Raw genomic sequence first — 20,283 nt, 5'->3', positions numbered from 1 at the left:
CAGCACCCAGCCTCCATCCACCCAGCACCCAGCCTCCCACCCCCAGTTGCCCACCACCCAGCCTCCATCCACCAGCCCTCGCTGGATGAAGACTAATGACTGGCACGGCCCGGCTAAGAGAGAGGGGCAGAGGTGACTTGGCTTAATTGCTCGTCATTTGTTTCATAAGCCCTGCTGTTGCACCCCCATGGCTTTTTAGCAGAGGGACAAAATTAAAATGATACAAACATGTGCATTTGTGCCCCCGTGGTTGTAACGCTCTAGTTCTAGATGTAATTTGTGCATTTTTTGGGGAAAAAACATCTCATTGGTCTGATGACTGGGTGGGCAAATGATGTAGCCATAGAGGTTTTCTAGTTCCACATGTTTCAGACAACATGTTTGCCTGATTTACAGATTTTATCTAATATTTTGTCTGTTCTTTTGTTTTTCACATTTGTTTTTAATATGTTTATGGAAGAAATGTGTATTCGGGATGCATCTAATCAAACATGCTCTGGAGTTGCTTCTCTCCTGGAGAGAGAGAGAGCATATCCATGTGGAAAGAATCACAAGGCTTCAGGAAATCAACATGATAATTGGTTTGTTTTATGGACCGGGGTGAAATAGCCTACTCTTCATAGCAAGAAACGCTAAATATTTACATATCTGCCTGTGGATGGGGTCAGTGCGTGCTGGCTGGGTTATTGCAGTGTTGTGAGGACGTGGCCTCCCCTCCCTGCCTCCCGCTCCTCTGCCTGGGCCACTAAAGACACTCCAGCCGCCCAGAGGAGAGCTCACACTCCTCCACTCACTGCTGGAGTGGCCTGGAGCTCTATTGAGACGCTACGAGGCCCCCCGGGCCAGTCCGCGGACACCGTGAAGGACAGCGGGAGAGACGGGACACCCTCGGCCGTCCAACTGGCTGCCTCTTCACACACACAAGCATCCTTCATTGGGAGGTGAGAGCCAATCCAAATTGAGATCATTAACCTTTACCTAGAGCTGGTCCATGACGGGCAGCCAAATCAGGAGAGGCCGTTAACCTCTAAAGAAATGCCCACCCTTTACCTTATATCCGGTTATGATGCCCCTGCTTTAACTGACCTCACTCAACAAGCCTCCCTTCACACCCTTGACCCTTTCAGCTACCAAACTCATCCAGTAGATGAGAGGCCACTTGCTAAAGAAGAGAGGTGTGAATGAGCACAAATGCAGGCCAGGGTATAATACAGGAGCTAGCTGAAGTCTGCAGGTCAGTTGAGTCTCTGCCTCATCTCATGGCAAACCCAGAGGAGCTGTGATGACACAGGCAGTGCCCTTCAAGGAGGTGCTTCACCAGTCTTTAACAGGACGCCTGAACAGCATCTCCTTTTCCATTGGTTCACAGTGAGAATAAATAAATAAATAAATGGCAGGCATCTCTTTGCTTTTTTTGTTTGTATTCCAAACTCTCAGCCCCCGGTCATCATTGCGACAGCCCTGCATCTGCTGGCCTGTGACGCGGTGACGCGGTGACTGTGAACCCGGACCGTCTTGTGCTCAGTGTGGATGAGCCCTCTTAGCGGAGCTGCCTCCATGACTCACTTCGCTGGGCTGGCACGGCCAATCTTCATCAGCGGGGCTCACCGCTAATGGGGTGTGATGGTGCGGCCGTAAATGAGCGGCACGTCGCTGCCCTGCCTCCATTTGCCATGTAATTGATGTTAATGTGTGGAGTATGACACGGTGTGGGCTTCCAAACCAAAAATAAAGTGGCACAACGGAGCGACACTGCCAGGGAGCAGAAGGGGAAAGTGCGGGGGCGGAGGGAGGGAGCATCGGCTAGGAGGTAGCCGTCACGCAGGAGCATCGGTTAGGAGGTAGCCGTCACACACTGTAGGAGCGCCAACGGACAGCACAGCCAAGTGTTGGAGGAAGGAGCCAATCGAGTGCATCAGACTTCATCTGAAGAGACCATGTTGACCTCCATCTGCAAATAACTCACTTAAATAGTATCAATAGTATCAAGATAAATGAAGAAAGCATCCAGAAGTTTTAATAACCTCATCAGACACTTACTGCTGATGTGGCAATCCTGCCTATTTATTGTTAGAATTCTGAATAATTCTGAATGTAAATTCATTTTCATATTATAAACTATGGCACTGCCAGCTGTGGGGATTTTCACAGTGGTTGTGAACTGAGTGTGTCACAAAACAGACCTTAAAGTAAAAAAAAGTCTTGAAATATGGGAAGAATGTATCATAGTGAAAAACTATATTAATAATTCAGCTGTACTTGTCAGTGACTGGCAGTACTAGCAGTATAAAATTGTACACCACTTAGATCTGGATGTCATCTTGTGATGTGGAATGTTCCTAGAACAGCTTTTAACACACTTTTGGGCCGCTCTCTGTGAGAATCATTTCCTTTCGACGATCTTTGAAAAGTTAGAAATAGTTTTTCTCCTCAAAAAGAGAAACCCACACATCAAAAAGAGAGAGAATCCATACGATAAGATATGAAAACTAAACCCCCAGTGATTGCGTCACCCTTGTCATTCTGATTATTCTAAAGGGAGGATGCTGCTCGTCCTGACTCACTCTTCTCCATAGCATTAACAAATCACAATGACTGTCATCAGTATTCAGCTCTCTGGAATCTATTGCCTTGCTGTGGACGAAGGGTCACGGTCGCGCCACCCCGATGAGGTAAAGACGCAGAATGTGGAAAATAGAGGCCCGCGACTGGAAAAGCCATCAGCGGTGCACCACTAATGGCACTAGCAGGAGAAAGTTGTGCAGACGGCGTACGGGGAGAGTTAGGCGGCGTGACGGGGAGAGAAGAGGAAGGTAAACAGATGGGAGCGGTGACAGAGCAGGCACGCAAACACCTGGCGGGACTCAAGTGTGCCACTGAGCTGCCTGGGCGGAGAATGCTAATTGTTCTTCAGAGGGGCGTGTGTGTGTGTGTGTGTGCTGTGTGTACAGTATGCGTGTGCGTGTGTCTATGTGTGTGTGTGCATGTGTGTGCGTGTGTGTGTGTGTGACGTGTTTGTGTGGGTATCTGTGTGTGAATTAATACCAGTGTGGGTGGGTGGGGTGGGGTGTGCAACAGAGAGCGCAGTACACCCCTGAAGGTATCTTGGCGTGACTCATCTGTACCATTAAAATGAATGAGAGAACCGTGAGCCAGGACACACACAGGATACAGGGCTTCCACCTGCCGCCCAATAGTGCAGCGAGCCGTGCTGTGTGCATCTGAGCGTGCACTTGCATACGACGCAGACTAAACAACAATGGGTACAGCGCAGAACTGTTTACTCTTGATCACTGATCCAGTAACTAGAACAAAACAAAAAATCTTCAACTCATACCTTATCTGTTTTTATAACCTGAATTAGCCACCTGGCTATATAAAATATCAGCATTCCAGACAAAAATCTAAAAATACACATTCCATGCTGGTCCTGGTACTTTCAGTATCCAAAAATAATGTCTGGAGAACAACAATTCTATCCCCTACTACTCCCTGAGACCAGGTGGCCTGCTTCAAAGGCCAACAAACCAGCTAGTCCTCAGCGTTAAGTTACTGTTTACACAGAGGTAGCATTCATGGTGAGGGGTGTGGTCCTGCCCCTGGCTCTTTAATATATGGGAGGAGGGGTATGATTATGGCTGTCACACCCTTACCAGATCAGCAGTAGAGCAGAGTTACACTCAGCAGACTGAGATGCTCTTAAGCTTCCTCCTCTAAAAAAAGACTAATGTGACTGGAATCCCATGGAAACCATCAACATCTGACTTCCAGATGTTCTCTGTGCCAAGAGCAGACATAATTGGTCTTCTGTGCTTCTACAAAGAATGCACTCCATACAGATGCATATATATTTTCACCTCATTTCCCTCCTTTTCTCATTCTTCCTCTGAACACATTCAGTGAGAGAGCGCTGTAAATAATACTGAACAACCACCCCAGAGAGCTAACGCTGCTCACTGCTCACGAGCCATAGACACACAGACTGTAAAAACAGACAGGACACGTGTCCAGACATTAAGGAACATATAGGGAATGCAAATACAGCGCTCAGGCAGATGTTCACCAACCCCAACGCACACGCAGATCTGGTTCATTATCTGGTAATCTCTGACTTGATGTGGCTGCATTTGTGCCGAAAAAGTAAAGACAAAGCAAGCCAGACAAACATGTAAAAGTGAATACCTGGGGCAATTTTCTTTAAGTAGAGCACATTTGCAGTTCTGTGCGTGTTTGTGTGTGTGTACTGTGTTGACACTATCATTACAGTGAGAGTGGCATTAGGTGTGCTGACTCCACGCGGCACACCACTGTGTGGTTTTGATGTATGATGCGTGAGACCTCTTCAACACAATCAGGGACAGACAGCCAGTTACGTCAGCAGGACAATGAGCCTCACCACCTCACCCAACAGCCTGCTGTCCACGCCACGGCTACCCTTCATATCCACCATAGAGAGGCAGGGCTGCCATTTCCACATATACCATCGTATCATTTCAGCATTCAACATTTACATTCATTTATAGGATGCATCTTCACAGTTATTCACAACACAAGGAAAGCGTACAACTAATTTGTTTTCGAGCATGACCTCTGGAGGCCATGATCTTCATGGTGTTAACACCTACGTCCATGCACATGTCCATTGTAACATCACACTATTTCAGATATAATGCCCCTGAAGCAAAACCATGTGGACATGCAGAGCAAAGGTTTAGAGCATATCTCAGGAATCAGGAGGATATCTCTCTGCTTACCTCTTTGGAGTAGAAGAGGATCGACTGCTGTGTCTGGAACTCTGAGGTGTTGCCATTCTTTCCAGGCTCATTCCCCTTCAGCATAGCACCTGGAAACAAATGTAGTCATTTAATATTTGCACAAATGTAATTTCAAACATTTTGCACAGCCATTATAACAGCAACTATTCATTGGTTTAATAGTGGTGTTCATTGTGGGACACACACACAGCACAATGTAAGCCACTCTCATATCACAAAGCCATCTCGCAGTTTCCACAGTCACTGTGGTTTGGAAATGGTGCGCTTTCTCTAATTTGCTGAGGTCTTTGCTGTTGGGCCCAGACCTACATTCCTACTCAAAGCTTGCAGATTTTTAACAGGACCAAGATTCTTAACAAATGTTGTGCTACTTATCCCACAAGTCAAAAGGCACTGCAAAGGTAGGTTGAAACAAAGGGTATGGTTTCTCATGCATGTTATGCCTAGACTGTTTATGATGCAAATTGGTCATTTGGTGACAGATCGAGGTACCAACAAAATAATGCCAATACTCTGTAAACTACTGTATATTTTATCTTTACATTAACCTACAGTAGCAGCACCATTCGATCGCAACCAGGCATCGTTGTACAGCACAGGATTCATGAATTATTTTTCATCATTGATCTGCATCCAAGGCTTCTATTCTTGTCTTGTCTTTTTCTCCAAAGTAATTCAATTATCAATAACCCCCTATTTAAAATAGCTGCAGCTGGAGTGTGCCAATAGAATATTCTTATCTCTTAATTTCTTGGATGGCTGCCATCCAGTGACTCTACACTTTGAACACAAGCAAGGGCTGCTGCTCTTAAGTGCTCACAACTTTATTCTGCATTCTTTATTGATGTATCCCATTTAGATTATTCCATTTTTAAACCTGCAAGGCATGAGGGCCGGCCCTTATTCTAATCCATTTAGTTAATGACATCCTGCCGCCGCAGAACGATTTCGTGTTTGATGTTTACAGTGGAGCACAATTAGCTAACACATAAGACTCAGTAATCTCTGTGGAGCAGCTTCATGTAACAGGTAGATTACATTAAATGTCTGGAAAGCTTTACAGTCTAAATGGATAAAGAAACAAGGTTCAGTGCACAGGCACTGATAGTAATTGTGTGCTGTGGATAGTGTCCCATTTTGAGGGTCACTAAATACACATATAAGCGCCACGAGTTGATTTTTTGAAAAAACTGGTTTAGCAACCAACACACATAGTCCAAAAATGCTAACATCGCGCTTCCACTGGGCCACAGAACGCAAGACATATACAGACACAACGTGTTACAGTAAATTGAGTCAAATGCTTGTGTAAAGATGAAAAAGTGATAATATTTATGCCTGATTGGATGTAAAAATAAAACATGCATGCAATATTAAGTCTACCCTGACTACAAAACAGACAGACTTGCTAGACAAGTGTTTGCCAGCATCATAAACAAGCAACTGGGGACAGATTGTTTTTGTTCCAGTGACCAATCGCCAATAGGAAGTGATTTATAAAGACCTCAAGACCATTTCAGATAGAGAAGTTAGAGAAATGTGTGGAAAATCAGACTGAATGTCAAACAAGCCATTGTTGATATTCTGGCTGATCTTGCTATTAGGTTTGAAAAGTTTGATCCTCTGTCCATTTGCTAATTCTAGTTTGCGATGTGATCTACTGGTTCATCCACTCTCAGTATAATTTGAACTGAAGCGCATAATCCACGCCCACTGTCCCAATTGGAATCCAGTGGAACACTTCCACACCACAATGAGGTGTGAGCGTGGGCTGGCTACACCAAAGTCACAGGGAGCAAAACCTCAGATCTCCCTTTACTGGTGTACAAATGCAAATGTTTTGTTCAAGTAGAAATTAACAAGCAAAGGAAGAAATGACATAAGAGGACCTTTAGGTCAGATATTGAATGGTCTACAGTTATAATCAGTTGTAACTACAATCAGTCTCTACAATGTCAGCTCCTCCCTCATAATGGGACATAGGCCACACTGAAGTCTTTGCTGCTGCATGGGCCCAGAGCTAAACTCCTAAAGGAGCAGTTGGATGAGAGGAACTCAGTGGCCTCCTAAAACCACAGTTGTGGACAAAACTGAAATTCCAATGATGGTTGCTATTGGGAATTATGAACATCAGCACTGTGCCTTTCTGTAAATGCAAAAGCAGATGTCAAATTAGCTGCATTTGGTCAACATTTAGTTTATTAGTATCGTAACACTAAAAACTTTTCTCACATATTCGGACGATACCCATACAGAACTAAACTTCAACTTGAGAATCTTGCACTTTAAGAATGGATCATCATCAAGATAAATAATATAAAAATATGAGAGCAATTATGATTCTGGCTGAGCATGTTATGCAGAGGTGAGCAGTTCAGATCATTTGTGAGGCCAGGATCAACCTTGGTATTACACCAGAGAAGCCTGGTGGAGAGGAGAATACTGAAGTATGGCATTACACAAAGGTGAGAGAAACTCACATAAAGCACATTGCTTGTTTCACAGGAAAAACAGTGAAATCAAAGCTCTTAATTTGCAACAGAATGTGCTCATTGTTTAATACATATTTGTGTACAAGATACTGCATTTAACTTGCACTGTATTTGGGCGATCCATATTGAAGTTCACTATGTGGTCAAAGAGAGAACATACGTAAAGAGCTGTTCTTGTTACAAAAGCTAGCACTTCTCTAGGTCAGCTTTTCTCAGTGTCTAGCAGAAAAGTCTAGCACTCCCCTGACTTCCTGGCTGTGTCACCAAGTGTGGGGTTGGGCTAGGTGCGTGAACAAAGAACACCTCTGTTTTATGCATGTCATGCTAAGGGTAGAATAACAGCTTGGCAGTGGTGAGTGTGTGTTTTAATTTAAGACCCTGTGAGGAGTTGAGAAGCACACTGGGCACTGGAAGCACATATATGCTCTTGAGAGTGAGAGAGTGTGCATGAGTGAATTCCATACCACTGCAACAGCAAAACTGGAGCCATCGTCAAACACACTCTGCAAAACCTCTAGTCAAGTCTTGCCTACAGCAACTTTTGCATGCATGAATATTGTTACACTGTAACAATGAATGCACTGTGGCCACTTTCAAAGAAAAAGTTCAATTGTTACACAATATCCTTCAGCATCTACATCTTTGGCACGCTGTTTAGCATTTACCACACAATGTTAACATTCAGAGGCAAACAATAATTGTCTATGGACTTTGTTGCGTGTGGTTTGGCAAAAGCACATTTTTGGACTTCTAATGCACTGAGTGGGAGAGCATTAAACATGTTCAGACTGACTAAAACCACTAACAACACAAGAATTGCAACCAAGAGGCCAAAAAAACAAAACTATCAATACTTCAACAAAAATCTCTTTCCAACAAACAGCCAAGAGTTATAAAGCAACAGCCTGTGGAAATATGAAAAAGTTATGACAGAAGGAAAAACATACTCACCATGGCTTTGAGTGTACAGTTTTACTCTTATGGTCAAGGGTAAAAGAAGCTTTCTGAATAGAGAAGATGAATAAAACGTATCTCAGTAATCTGTTAGGCCAGAGAGGTGAAGTGATGATAATGAATGATGCCTTGATACTAAACATGGTGTGGTCGCATTCTAACCCAAACGACAGGCCCACCCTTTAGGGATAATTAGTAGGATGTCCCTATCACAGGCACCGAACCAGTCTGAAGACACGACTCAGAGTCTGGGAAACTGGCTGCCTTGCACCCAGTCCCAGTTTGGAGCATTCCTGGGCTGCTGTGAGTGGGCAGGCTCATGGCTGGCCTGGCCTACAGTACACACGGGCCAGTCTGAGTCAGCTGGTACACGCATAATACTGTACAGTAGGCATCAGCACTGACTACTAACCGTGCATGTCAAAGAATCTGACATGCTAGAAAACCCAAGCCACAGCGCTGGGTCAGTGAGAGCATGCTTAGCCTCCCTGGTAACAGTCATCACCACAAACTTCCATACAGTACATGCAAAACACAAGACAAGCTCTAGAATAGACCCCAGACTCACTATCTGAAGTCTGCCCATGTAGACAAACAAAGTGGCTCTAAAAGCAGCGCATTCCTCTGATAATACTGCCAGAGTTATTTTGGGTTGGCTTCGCCTGCTGGTGACACAGAGCAAACCAATCTCTGAGGGGAATTTTCCAGTTCATACTATATAATTATCTGTGCATGGCAAATGCATAAAACAGGGCTGCGTCTTGAAAGTGACTGTGGAGCTTTCCAGAGTCTTACTGGCTGGGAGAAGCTAATCAGGCGTTCAAGGGTGTTGCCACAACCATTTCAAGGGACTAGTGGTTATGACTTCTCCAGACGCAGATCTGAGACACTTCTCTATTATTTTTCATCATGACACGTAACATGCGAAGGAATTTCCACAAAAAATAGCTCTGTGGCAGAAATCATACATTATATGAACCATTATACATAAGGATGTGTGTCAAAATACACATTCTTAATAATCACAGCACAAATTTCCCATACCTAAAGCTGTACCATACAGTATATAGTTAAAGCACAGCAAAGGGCAAAAAGTGTGTGTGCCTTTGGTAAAATCTCCTGTGTCTTTCTAGTAATTGTACTCGAGGAATGAATCACGGTCTGAGTTACAGACTCATGATTTAATCCAGCTGAAATTTCAGAAGTTATTTTAAAAGTTTGTGTTGAAATACAGTGAACATTTCCATAGTATATTATGACACTGTAAATTAGTATCCTTGGCTGCGAAAGCTCAGGATGTGTTATATTTTGGTATGCACATAAAATGGCATGTCATGATGTTGACATCCCATGGTCTAAATATGGGTTGAAACTGAAATGGCAACAATGCCATGATTTATTAACTCCTCTTCCACCCACACACAGGCTCAAACTCGGCTGTCAGAAAGATGTGTTTCTGAAGAAGGTGGAGCTCAATCATTTCCGACATTGCAGTAAAAGACCAGGATCCCATCAGTGGAAGTGACAGCCTCTACTGTCAACTCAGGCTTACACAATCAACCTGCATCCATGCACAAACACTCACTCAAAATGACACCCACATCACACACACACACACACACACACACACATACACACACACACACACACACACATGACTCTATGTACATACAGGATGATTTTTTTAAAACTAATATCACTCTTTCCTGAGGCCTACTGGTATGGAACATAATAGATGCACTCTGTGGCTGTGTAGTCTTCTTATTAGCAGTAGGCTATGGGAAAAATGTGACAACGACAAATTTTCCCATATACGGCTAATAAGAGGACAAGTGTGCTACAAAATCTATCGTTTGTTTAATATCTTCTCAAAGAGACAAGATTATTAGGGATACATGTATGTAACCTAATATTGGTTCAAATCTCACAAACACTTCAACCATAGCTTGTATCTTTAATTTATGTTTGCCAAACAATTTAATAGGCTTTTCCTCTGACTACTAGAACCCTAATGATTTTCTATTGAATCAAAGCCTGCTTTTCCCCCTAAAAAGGGGCAACTTGGTGACGTAAACCCCGCAGCAGTCAGTGGTGGTGTCTCATTTCTTAGGTGAGTTATTTCCACTCTCGCCACTCTGTTTCAAGGGGCCAGGAGTAGGGGTAGGGGTCTAGGTGGTAAGAATGAGAAATAGGATTGGTGCTTATTAGCCTACTGTAAACAATGATACAATGGCTTCTGAACTGAACTGCACTCATATATGTGTTTCTGCAGTGCTGTGTTTCAAAGCCAGAGCTGATAAATGCCATCAACCAAAAGCACTGTGTGGATGAGAGCACATTTCTGTATCCTTCATTTTATGAATCAATATTTTACATTAGTTTTCATTCATAGTCTCAGTTTCTACTTTATGGGACATACATTTCCATAACAAAGATACATACATTATCCATCTCACTTACTGTATGAAATCCAACTAAATGGTTTCTGTTTTTTGGGGGGGTCTGTTTTCCAGGAAGGCTACATCTCAAGTGTATAAGCTCTTCCAATCAAACATTACACAGTGGCAAACAAAATACAGCACTCAGTGTAAATCAGTGCACCATTGCTCGTCATTGCTGTATGTAGCTTCAGTGCCATTTGTTGTCAAATTTGCCTGCTTGCGAAAAATTGGATCCAGAATCAGAGATGCTTTGATGCAAATGTTATTGATTTCCATTGATTTGTTTTTTTTTTGTCAAACTGTAGCTGAAAATACTGTAAATATTACACAAAATAAACCAAAAGTAGACTAGAGTTTAAGAAATAAAAACAAACTCTACATTATCACAGTAACACACAAACACTGCACCTTTTAAGACCTGCAGACTGATTGCTAATTGATTTGTGTAAAGGAGTGTCAAACAGGTGCTTCAGTGAATCCATACTGATGTACTGTAGGTAGTTTCTAATAGTTAAGTAACAGGTGGTTTCTGTTTGGTATATAGCCTACCGTACAGTAGATAACAATGGAATTTGGACAGCTTGAACTGTCTTGTGCTCTGCTGAGACAGTGATGAGGAAAACTGAGTGGATTCCAGTTTGTTTAAGCAGGTCAAAGCAATCAAGAAAAACAGTAGGTAGGGCCATATTTCTTTCCAGCTACTCCTAGTGAGCCCTCTCTCTCCACTTTCTGTCAGCCATCATGTGTCTATTCTAACCACCCTGCTGAAACTTAATCCTAAATCAGCAGGCCCAGGGTCAGTTACCTGTCACAGAGAAGCGCTCGCTGCACTTGAAGAAGCAGAAACCGTGAGACTTCCACCCTTTATTTATCCGACAGTAAGTTCTCTGTAGTGTAGACACCATACTGTCATTATAGAAACATCCTACAGACAAAATTTATGCCATTAAAGTTTTCCTTGACTGGCCACATGTTCAGTGTTACAATGTAGCCTTAGCATGCATGAATATGTCAGCAATTTCTTAACATCATTAGTAATATAACCCAGTTTAACATTATAAATGCAGCACGTTGAAAAGTAAATTACCCAAGTGGCTATGAGTTGTGTTGCTTCTACTTCTGACTGATGCCAGGCTTTCTGGCTGTAGTTTTGTGCGAGTTCATTCTGTGTCCTCGTATGTAGTCTTTTTTTAAGAAGGAGAAGGACAGTATTTAAACTATGGCGCTTCCTCTGGACTAGCTGACGAATCAGCATACACGAGAGTTGGGTATCTAGTAGACTAAGGAATCATATAATTTTAAAATACAAATAATGACATATACATGTTTACATGTTTACATGTAGCCTAGTGATAACAGCCGATAAGGTGTCACGATATGAAATTATTGGACAAGACGGAGGCAATTGGGCTAAAACTTCGCGAAGCGGATTTTCACCACAATGCATGACATTTCCCAGAAAATTCACACATCCCATGTCCTGGATATCCAAGAGCATACGCTATTGTGTTTGCTAATATCAAATGCGTTCATCTGTTTTGCCTAGGCTATGCCTATTATGGATTCAGATGAGAAGTGAAGTAGGTATATGAGAAGAGAAGTAGGCTAAGCACAGAAGTGAACTGTTGGTGTTTTCCTAAAACAAGGTAAGCTATTCTTCATTCTCTCATATTACAAAGATAACTTGGAGCATAGAGGTAATGCTTTAAATGGGGATCAATGATGACAGGCACTGTAGTGGCAGCATGTTGAAAGGATCACCCTGATTGATGGAGGTTCAAAAAAGGGTCCTCATCCCTGGAGAGCCTGCTTGACAGGCTTGTTGAGATCATTGGAGACCAGTTCAAGGATCTGAGCATAGGTGTCCTAACAGCTACAGAGCTGGGTTGCTTCAGTAATTGGCACAGTCAGGCAATGGGGAACATTTAGATCAAGCTCACTCAAATGTGTAGGCAGAAAATCAGTCAGTGTTCAGCATATAAGAAGAGATGTGTCATTTTGACACATTGATGTGTGTGCTCAGGGACGACACATTTTGTGTCAATTTCAACACAGCAATTGTGTGGCTGGCTTGGTGAAAAACAGAGTTCAGCCATCTCAAAACAACAAACAGAATGTGTATCTACAAAAAATATGTAACTTTTTGGTTTTTGTTTGCTTGTTTATATTGTTTTTGTAGCTACACAAAATTAACACAAAATCGTGTTGTCCCTGAGCACACACATTTTGTGTCAAAATGACACATCTCTTCTTAGAGTAGAACCTAGGTTATTTTACAGGTAATGGTATCCCCTCTGATATGTACCACACACTATATATTCTATTGCTTTGGTCACTAAATTAATATTTACTTTTACATTTTGTCCTCAAACTTAAGATAGTCAGATATGGATCCTTGTTTACTGTTTACTGTAAGGTCATATTTCAAGTTCAAGTCCAGAAAAGGTGCAGGAAAAGGTCATTTAAGGATGAATAATATTTAGGCAATGCACACCAGAAATGTAGGCAGTGTGTTGTTGTTGTCACACAGCAGGATTATAGCCTGCTTTACACAGCAAGAGAAGAGAAGAGACATACAAAATCCAGTCAGCCAGGTATGGGAAATGGTCTATGACATTTTAAGTGCATTTTTTCTTTGCAAGCATTTGGTGGATGCTGGGAATCTCAAAAAAGATAATGATGCACTTGCCCCTGATTTTGTGAAACCCTACTTCCATCAATCTCTCCCCTGGGTGTATGTGTGTGTGTGTGTGTGTGTGTGTGTGTGTGTGTGTGTGTGTGTGTGTGTGTGTGTGTGTGTGTGTGTGTGTGTGTGTGTGTGTGTGTGTGTGTGTGTGTGTGTGTGTGTGTGTGTGTGTGTGTGTGTGTGTGTGTGTTTGCCATGCATGCACCAGTTCATGATTCCACACTTACAAAGTAATAGGGCTGAAATCAATCATCTCTTCTTTACAGTAACATTTACGGTTACGGTTACGGTTACGGTTACGGTTACGGTTACGGTTATGGTTATGTTACTTAGCAGACGCCTTTGTTCAAAGTGACATACAAACAAAAACAATACAATAATTAATTTAGCAGTGAATAAATTCTTAAAGTTGATCAGACTATAGTGTCGACTAATTGTATTTAACTTAACTTAAAAACAGTTCACAGGCAAAAACTTTATGCAGAGAAGCTAGTGTCAGCCCAATTAAGGATAGGACATTCTTGTATTGTGACTATATGAATGAATGGTTAATGGTCTGGCCTTGATATAAATATCCATATGCAAGGGTAAATGTTTAGACAGCCTGCTGTCCCCTGCCCATTCCTTATGTAACACTCACTGAATGAGATCATAGCAGGTCGGATTACACAGGGAGGTTAGAGGTGCTGTGGTCTCACCCTGTCCATATAGACCCTGATAAACAAACAAATACCCACTGTGCAGACAAAACACACAGACACACATGTGTGTATGTGTAAGAGGCTTATTTGACATGGCTATCAGCGGGCGAGTTGTATACAAGCAATGTAAGTAGCTGTGACTAGATTAATGTGTTAACTGTACAACATTTCCTTTAGTAAGATGTGATCCTCAGCCCATACACAACCAGCTAAGAGCATTCAATAGATCTGCCCATAATCCTCCTTATTCCACCACTTAAACTAATTTAAGATTATGCATTAGAGAATCAGAATTAGAGAATTAGAGAATTAAAAAAAATAACATAGCACAAACTAAGTCCTTTAGGTGAAATAATAAAAGCATAGTAGAATCCCTGGTACTGTCCTGTTGTTGAATGAAATGAGTGTGTTATGCTCTCGTTGCCATACCTTCATAAGAGGTGACCAGCCAAATGAAAAATCCCTGTGCATTAGTAGGCCAGAGGAGCTGTCTCTTTGTGCCGCAGAGGAAGTTTACACAGAGAGTAAAGTCTCAGAGTAGTTAAGTCCTTTGAAGGAGCCGGTTGTACTGTGAGGATGTGGTTACAAGTCTGTCTGCTTAGGGCTTGAGCTGGATCCTGAGGTTCTCCTGTCCAATGGGAGCGTATATGTGTTGTACCCAGCACGCCTCTCCATGTGGAACTCCAGCCGGCTAGCAGCCAAAGATGGTGTTAATAATATATTAGACCGAAAGAGACACCCCATAACACACATGGCCAGGTAAGATGAGCACTTAGTCTCATCTGCTCACAGGAGAAAAGAACATGGCTCCTATCTTGTGACAATTCTAAATATTCAGGCCAGTATGTGTAAAGCTGCTTAGAAACTGACTTGTGTTTTAAAGATTGATATTTTGAATTGTGGATACAGTGTTACATCTCTCAACAATTATTGCTGTAAAGCTGACAATATTGAGAGTCATCTTGTATTTTCTGTCTTTGATCATTCAATTTAACAGTTAACCTTTTAAAGTTATTCTTCATGCCTTTGATTTTTTATTTTTTTTTACATGGTTGTATGAAGGGCGGTGGTGGTGTTGGCAGCAGTGGTTCAGGAGGCAGAACAGTTTGGGCCTGGTTCCTTTGGATTTAATTGTGTGTTGCAGAATCCAATGTTGTTTCAACAGCATGAACACATAGGCCTATTCTAAATGTTATATGGCATATTAATTCTGAATCTTGCTATGTTATTTCTTAAATTTGAGCAGTGATCTTATGACTTTGTGTTCATAATATATCATGGTCAGTGCCAATACATGGTGTGGTCATCTGATCTCTTTGTTGTAATATTGCATAAACTTTTGTCAAGACCCTCCATGCGCTGTGTGTGAGAATTTACCAGCTACAATTAATTCCTCTCTCATACCCACTTATGCAAGCAGGTGCACCTCTCATCACATAAATCTGTTGCACCAGACAGGTTTAGAGCTGGCCTCAGTTTGAGGAACATCATGCTATTGTTCAGCACTAAGTGAAGAACCAGGGTTTGAGTGGAGGCCAGTGTGTTGTTTGATGTTTGAGGGTATGGATATGAAGAAAGGGGTTAGGAGAATAGGGTAGAGGGAGTTGGAAGCAGTGACTCATGTGCATTCAAAATCCACAGCTGGTTGGTATTAAAGGGGAGTGTTTGGGGTTCAGGTCTGAGATCAGCGGCCAGATCTGGACCCTCTTGGCATGCCAGGGAGCCCAGGCACTACTTCAGCTGTGCTCAAGAATGTGCTAGGTGTTCCCATTTAAATATTTTTCTAGGTCTGGGACAAGACGTAGAAGTCCATGTTTCCTGTGAAGTCGCTGATGTGTTTGTTAGAGAAATGGGGCCTGAAGATTGAACATATTGCGCACATTCTCTCTGCGGTCCCTTTTTGAGGTTATGCGCCATTATAATGTAGTGTGTAGCCTATTAGTTCATAAAAGCATGTGTGAGCCATTTGTTTAGATATAAATAGATTCCGTAAAACTGTTGTTGCTAAACGTTCTCAAGGGGCCAAGTGGGAGGTGGAGACATAGAGGGAAAGTGAGGTCTTGCGGGTCAAGCAAACAAGGCAAAAGAAGAGTAGGCATGGAGGACTTGGGAGAGGGTCACGGCCCCCTGAGGAACAATCCTAACGTGAACCATACTCACTCATTTTTTGTACCAAATACCACCTCCACACTTCTAAGGCATTCAAAAGTTAAATTCTGAATCCCCTCTATTCAGAAACTTAAAAAAAAGTGCTCTGGGTACCTCAATGGAACGTTGAGCAATACTCCATTGCTAAATGATCTGTTGTCAATCAGGAATTTGCAAAGCACTAGGATTAAATGCAGTTCCTAAACATTTGAGAGGTTATAGGAGAAAGCAATGAGGAATAATCCTTGACACCTTTAAAGTAGAGTATACACTGCAGGCATGAGTGAAGTGTAAATTAATCAATTTGCACTGCCTCCATCTCTGACAAGCACTTGCTAAGTCTGTACATGCTAAAAACAATACCAAATAGACTTTTTGGATCTTAATAAAATATTAATTAAACTTATTTTGTACAGTGCTGATGCATGCATTCATTCCAATGGAATTCTGTTCAGACAGGCAGCTGAAAAACAACTCAAAACAATTCTGGTGTAAACTGGCATTTAGTTTTTAAAAAAATTAAAACATTCTAAAATTCTTTTGTGCTTGTTTTGAATCAAATAAATGGATATTCGAATGGTTCGACACGAATCTACATGGCGTCGCAACTGGAACATTGTCACAACATAGTCATCAGGACACGCTGACTATGACTATATCCAATCATGTTGGCATTAGAAAATGAGAACATTTAGTGTTGGAGTGTTTTCTTTAAAAAGTTCACTTTGTCTATTACTTTTGAAGAGGTAATGTTTCACTTTACTTTTTTACTCTCTGTGGAGAGTAATTTATTCCACTATTCATTACTTTTGCATTACATTACTTCACATCACGTCAGATGCATTGTCAGTGGCAACAATATAGCATTTACCAAAATCATTCACTTAGTGAATAGAGTCTGGACACTCACTCACAATTGGGAAACCTTTGGTCCAGCCAAACCAATCAGACGTTGCTATTACCGTTTACCACAGCCACTTTCGATTTCAAAACTATGGCATCATCCTCTCTCGCCACTGATCCACGATCTAGTGGGTGTGCCCAGACTAGTGCAGCTCAGCCCTGCACTCGAACCTACAACCTTCAGCGCCTCAGATTGAAGGTTGAGCATGCTAGTAAGTGAGCTACAACTCATAGGTAAGGCGTCGGGAGTGAGGTTAACACAATTACATTGCATGCATTACTATGCATTCTGCATAATTACGTACCAGCTTGTTACCATTATTCCTCCCCCCCCCCCCCCCCCCCCCCAAACCTTACACCCATGGGTCCCAGCAATGTAACCTGCATTGTGTGGACCACGCTCTTCAGCCCTACACTCACGCAGACTTCTATCTGCCATTTGAAGCACCCAGGACTGGGTGGAGAGCACTGGTGAGTGAGCTAAACCCCATTTCCCCCATTAGCATCTCTTGCCAACACATCTCATCAGGAGTGAAGTTTACCCTACAGTATGTGAAGCATGGCACTTACGTTATGCCCACATATCAACACAATAGACAAGTTCATAGACAAGTTCTCTGTTATACTTTTCGACATACTGTAGTACTACAATGCCAATAGTTAGTGAAAACCAACTCCAGTACAGTGTAATGGAGTAGGCTACTATGATCTCAGAAAACACAGCTTCGGGCATTAAGACTGCATGTTAGTTTAGTTATGCTGTCTGACATGCTAACATGATCCAATTTCTCAGACCTGTGAAGTATGAATAAAATATTACTTCCCTCATATACCCTCATCAATACACCCCTAGGGTTAAGTCAACCATGAGCACATAAACAGCTGTAGAAAAATTATTTCAGCCTCTGCTAGAGAAAAACATGGCAGTTTCCAGCTGGAAACCCAGGGACAGAATGGACACACTGTCTGAGTACGGCCTGGACTATGAGGTCATGACCTCCCCGCTCCTCTTGAGTTACGCTGATACAGAGAAACACTGGTCTTCCACTTTTGGCCGACCCAGGATATGAAAAACAAACAACAGGTTAAGGGTAATTTAGTGTTGCTACATAGGCGTCCTTTGAACCTGTAACACTATAGCAGTACATAGGAAGGGAGCTGGATTTCCTCGTTCTAAATTATGGCTGTATATGCAGTATGAAAAAGTTGACCCCAGAATTTTAGGCCCATGGCTTTTCGTTGGAACAGTGAATGTTTGAATAGTCCTGAGCAAGCTTCAAATTAGAGCACAAGTGAGGTCAAACTTATCTGTGTGAATAGCAACATGTTTATTATATTCACGATTTGTAATATGAAACTTTGAAAAGAATACTTTCTTATTCATGCTCTACCCATAGAACATTTCCACATGATCAGTTGTGTTCTGCCAAAGAGTGTAGAATGTCAGTAGAAAGGCAGAGTGAGAGGAACCCATCACATTGTAACACGAGTCTAATGAAGTGACATTCTGATTCCAGCAGGGTATTTCCATTTTGTATGGTTCTAGTAAGTGGCATCCTGCCTCAACCATGTTTTTCAGTGGAGTTAAATCTGAAGAGTGAACCTTCACATTTACCACACAAAAGATGCTCAGAAATGAATAGATGTGCTGGCAGCAATAAATCAGCATTATCAGTACAATCATCAGCAGCAACATCATTTTTCATAGACAAATGGCCTCTTCAATTATATGCACATCTCAAAGAGAAGGCAGGCAAGGAATTGCCTTAGCGGTTAGATGTGCGGACCAGGCTGAATGAAATACAAAGGCTCTTTTCTGTGAGGGCACAGAAGTGTAACCAGATCTCCTTATTTTGCTTTCTATTTAGATGAATTCTGGTGAGGGGAGGCATGCAGTAAGGCCACTAATAGTGAGAAAGGGGAGCCTGCAGTGAAACGAGCTAATCTAGAGATCTATCATTAGTGGTGGAAGCCCTTCAATCACTGCCTAGCTGAGCTGCTGTCAGTCATTAGCTAACCAAACACACCCCGAGCATAAATCTATTCTGAGAGAAAAGTTTAGACAAACTGAAATTTTCCTGTTTCTAAGTGTAGGAAAACATAGTGAAAGAGGACATCTGATAAAGTATCTAAAAGCTGTATGTGAACGTTTTAGTGAGGTGAAAAGGGAATAGTCCATTCTTATTGAGTGAATGAAATTTGCCCCTCCCCATTCTGTAAAATTATTTTTGTGAAGCAGCTTCAAATTGTCATGCATAGAAAATTATTTAACGTTGATACAATCTTCTTAAGCCTTCCCAGTAGTTTGGCAGTCTGACTTATGTTAGAAATAAAATGGTGTTGTCCAAATGCCACTAAGGCACTCATGACTGAAGTGACAGCCAAGTCTTTTCTCTGGATGCAGTGGTGTGGCAGTCAGAGGCACCTGACAGCTTCCATTGTAAACTCGCTAAAGTTTCCATGCCTGGGCTCTGACTTCAAAACGGCAAACTTACGTGACCAGAGGTCTTTTAAGAAGCCAGAAAAAAGAGCCAGATGTCCTCCAGACGGTGAATAGCAAGAGTATTTACTTGACCTACCCCAGCTTTTACGAAGCGTCACAAACTCGATGCATTCCCACGGGTGTTCATCGTCAACAAAGCAGCGTCTCCTCTCTCGTGATCACAAATGAAGGCTCTGAAGCTCACTCTAGTTACTGTTCCGAGACTAGAGTGTCCTCAGAATTTTCCTTTTGGAGGTAAAGCACCCAACCCTCTCTCTCTCTCTCTCTTTCTCTGTCAGACAGGCAGCTGAGCATAGTTTCAGCTGGGCTACAGTCCAAACAGACATGAAACTATTCTTATTTCTGTCTGCCATTTGAGGAGTAGGGCTGTACTTTTGGAGAGATTCTGTGGTCAAGCATGTAATTACACAGTGACCAGTTATGGTAAAATGTAATTGTAGACCTCATCAGTTCCTAGCCTGAGTGCCAGAAGAACTAGGTATAGAGAACTTTTAAAAGTCCCACAAAAGCAAGACAGACCACATAAATAAATAAGGCACTGGGATCCAGATGTGGGCCAGAGGGGAGGAGAGTGAGAGAGGACTGGGGGGAGGTGAGAGCGTGCTGATCGGGGAACAGAAAGCCATATGTCAGAATCGCCACCACAGCAGAATGAAATCATATTTCTGACACGGCAAAAG

General features: G+C 42.3%; 1 protein-coding gene across 3 annotated transcripts in view; it reads right to left on the bottom strand.

Annotated features, from left to right (window-relative positions):
* The window catches only part of LOC134093548 (protein inscuteable homolog), a 38,040-nt gene extending 18,163 nt beyond the window's left edge, over nt 1-19,877 (bottom strand). Inside the window, exons 1-3 of one of the 3 annotated variants that reach the window (XM_062546642.1) lie at nt 11,750-11,776; nt 11,468-11,549; nt 4,755-4,843 (exon numbers count right to left, since the gene is read on the bottom strand). In XM_062546642.1, the coding sequence (XP_062402626.1) occupies nt 4,755-4,825 (71 nt within the window). In that variant the 5' untranslated portion in view covers nt 4,826-4,843; nt 11,468-11,549; nt 11,750-11,776. Of the gene's footprint in view, nt 1-4,754; nt 4,844-11,467; nt 11,550-11,749; nt 11,805-19,679 lie in introns of those variants that run through there. The other 2 variants (XM_062546641.1, XM_062546643.1) reach the window with 2 other exon arrangements.
* Nucleotides 19,878-20,283: the final 406 nt, after the last annotated feature.

Source organism: Sardina pilchardus, chromosome 10, assembly GCF_963854185.1.
Source record: "Sardina pilchardus chromosome 10, fSarPil1.1, whole genome shotgun sequence".
Taxonomy (NCBI): Eukaryota; Metazoa; Chordata; class Actinopteri; order Clupeiformes; family Clupeidae; genus Sardina; species Sardina pilchardus.
This window is presented reverse-complemented; position numbering and strand designations above follow the sequence as displayed.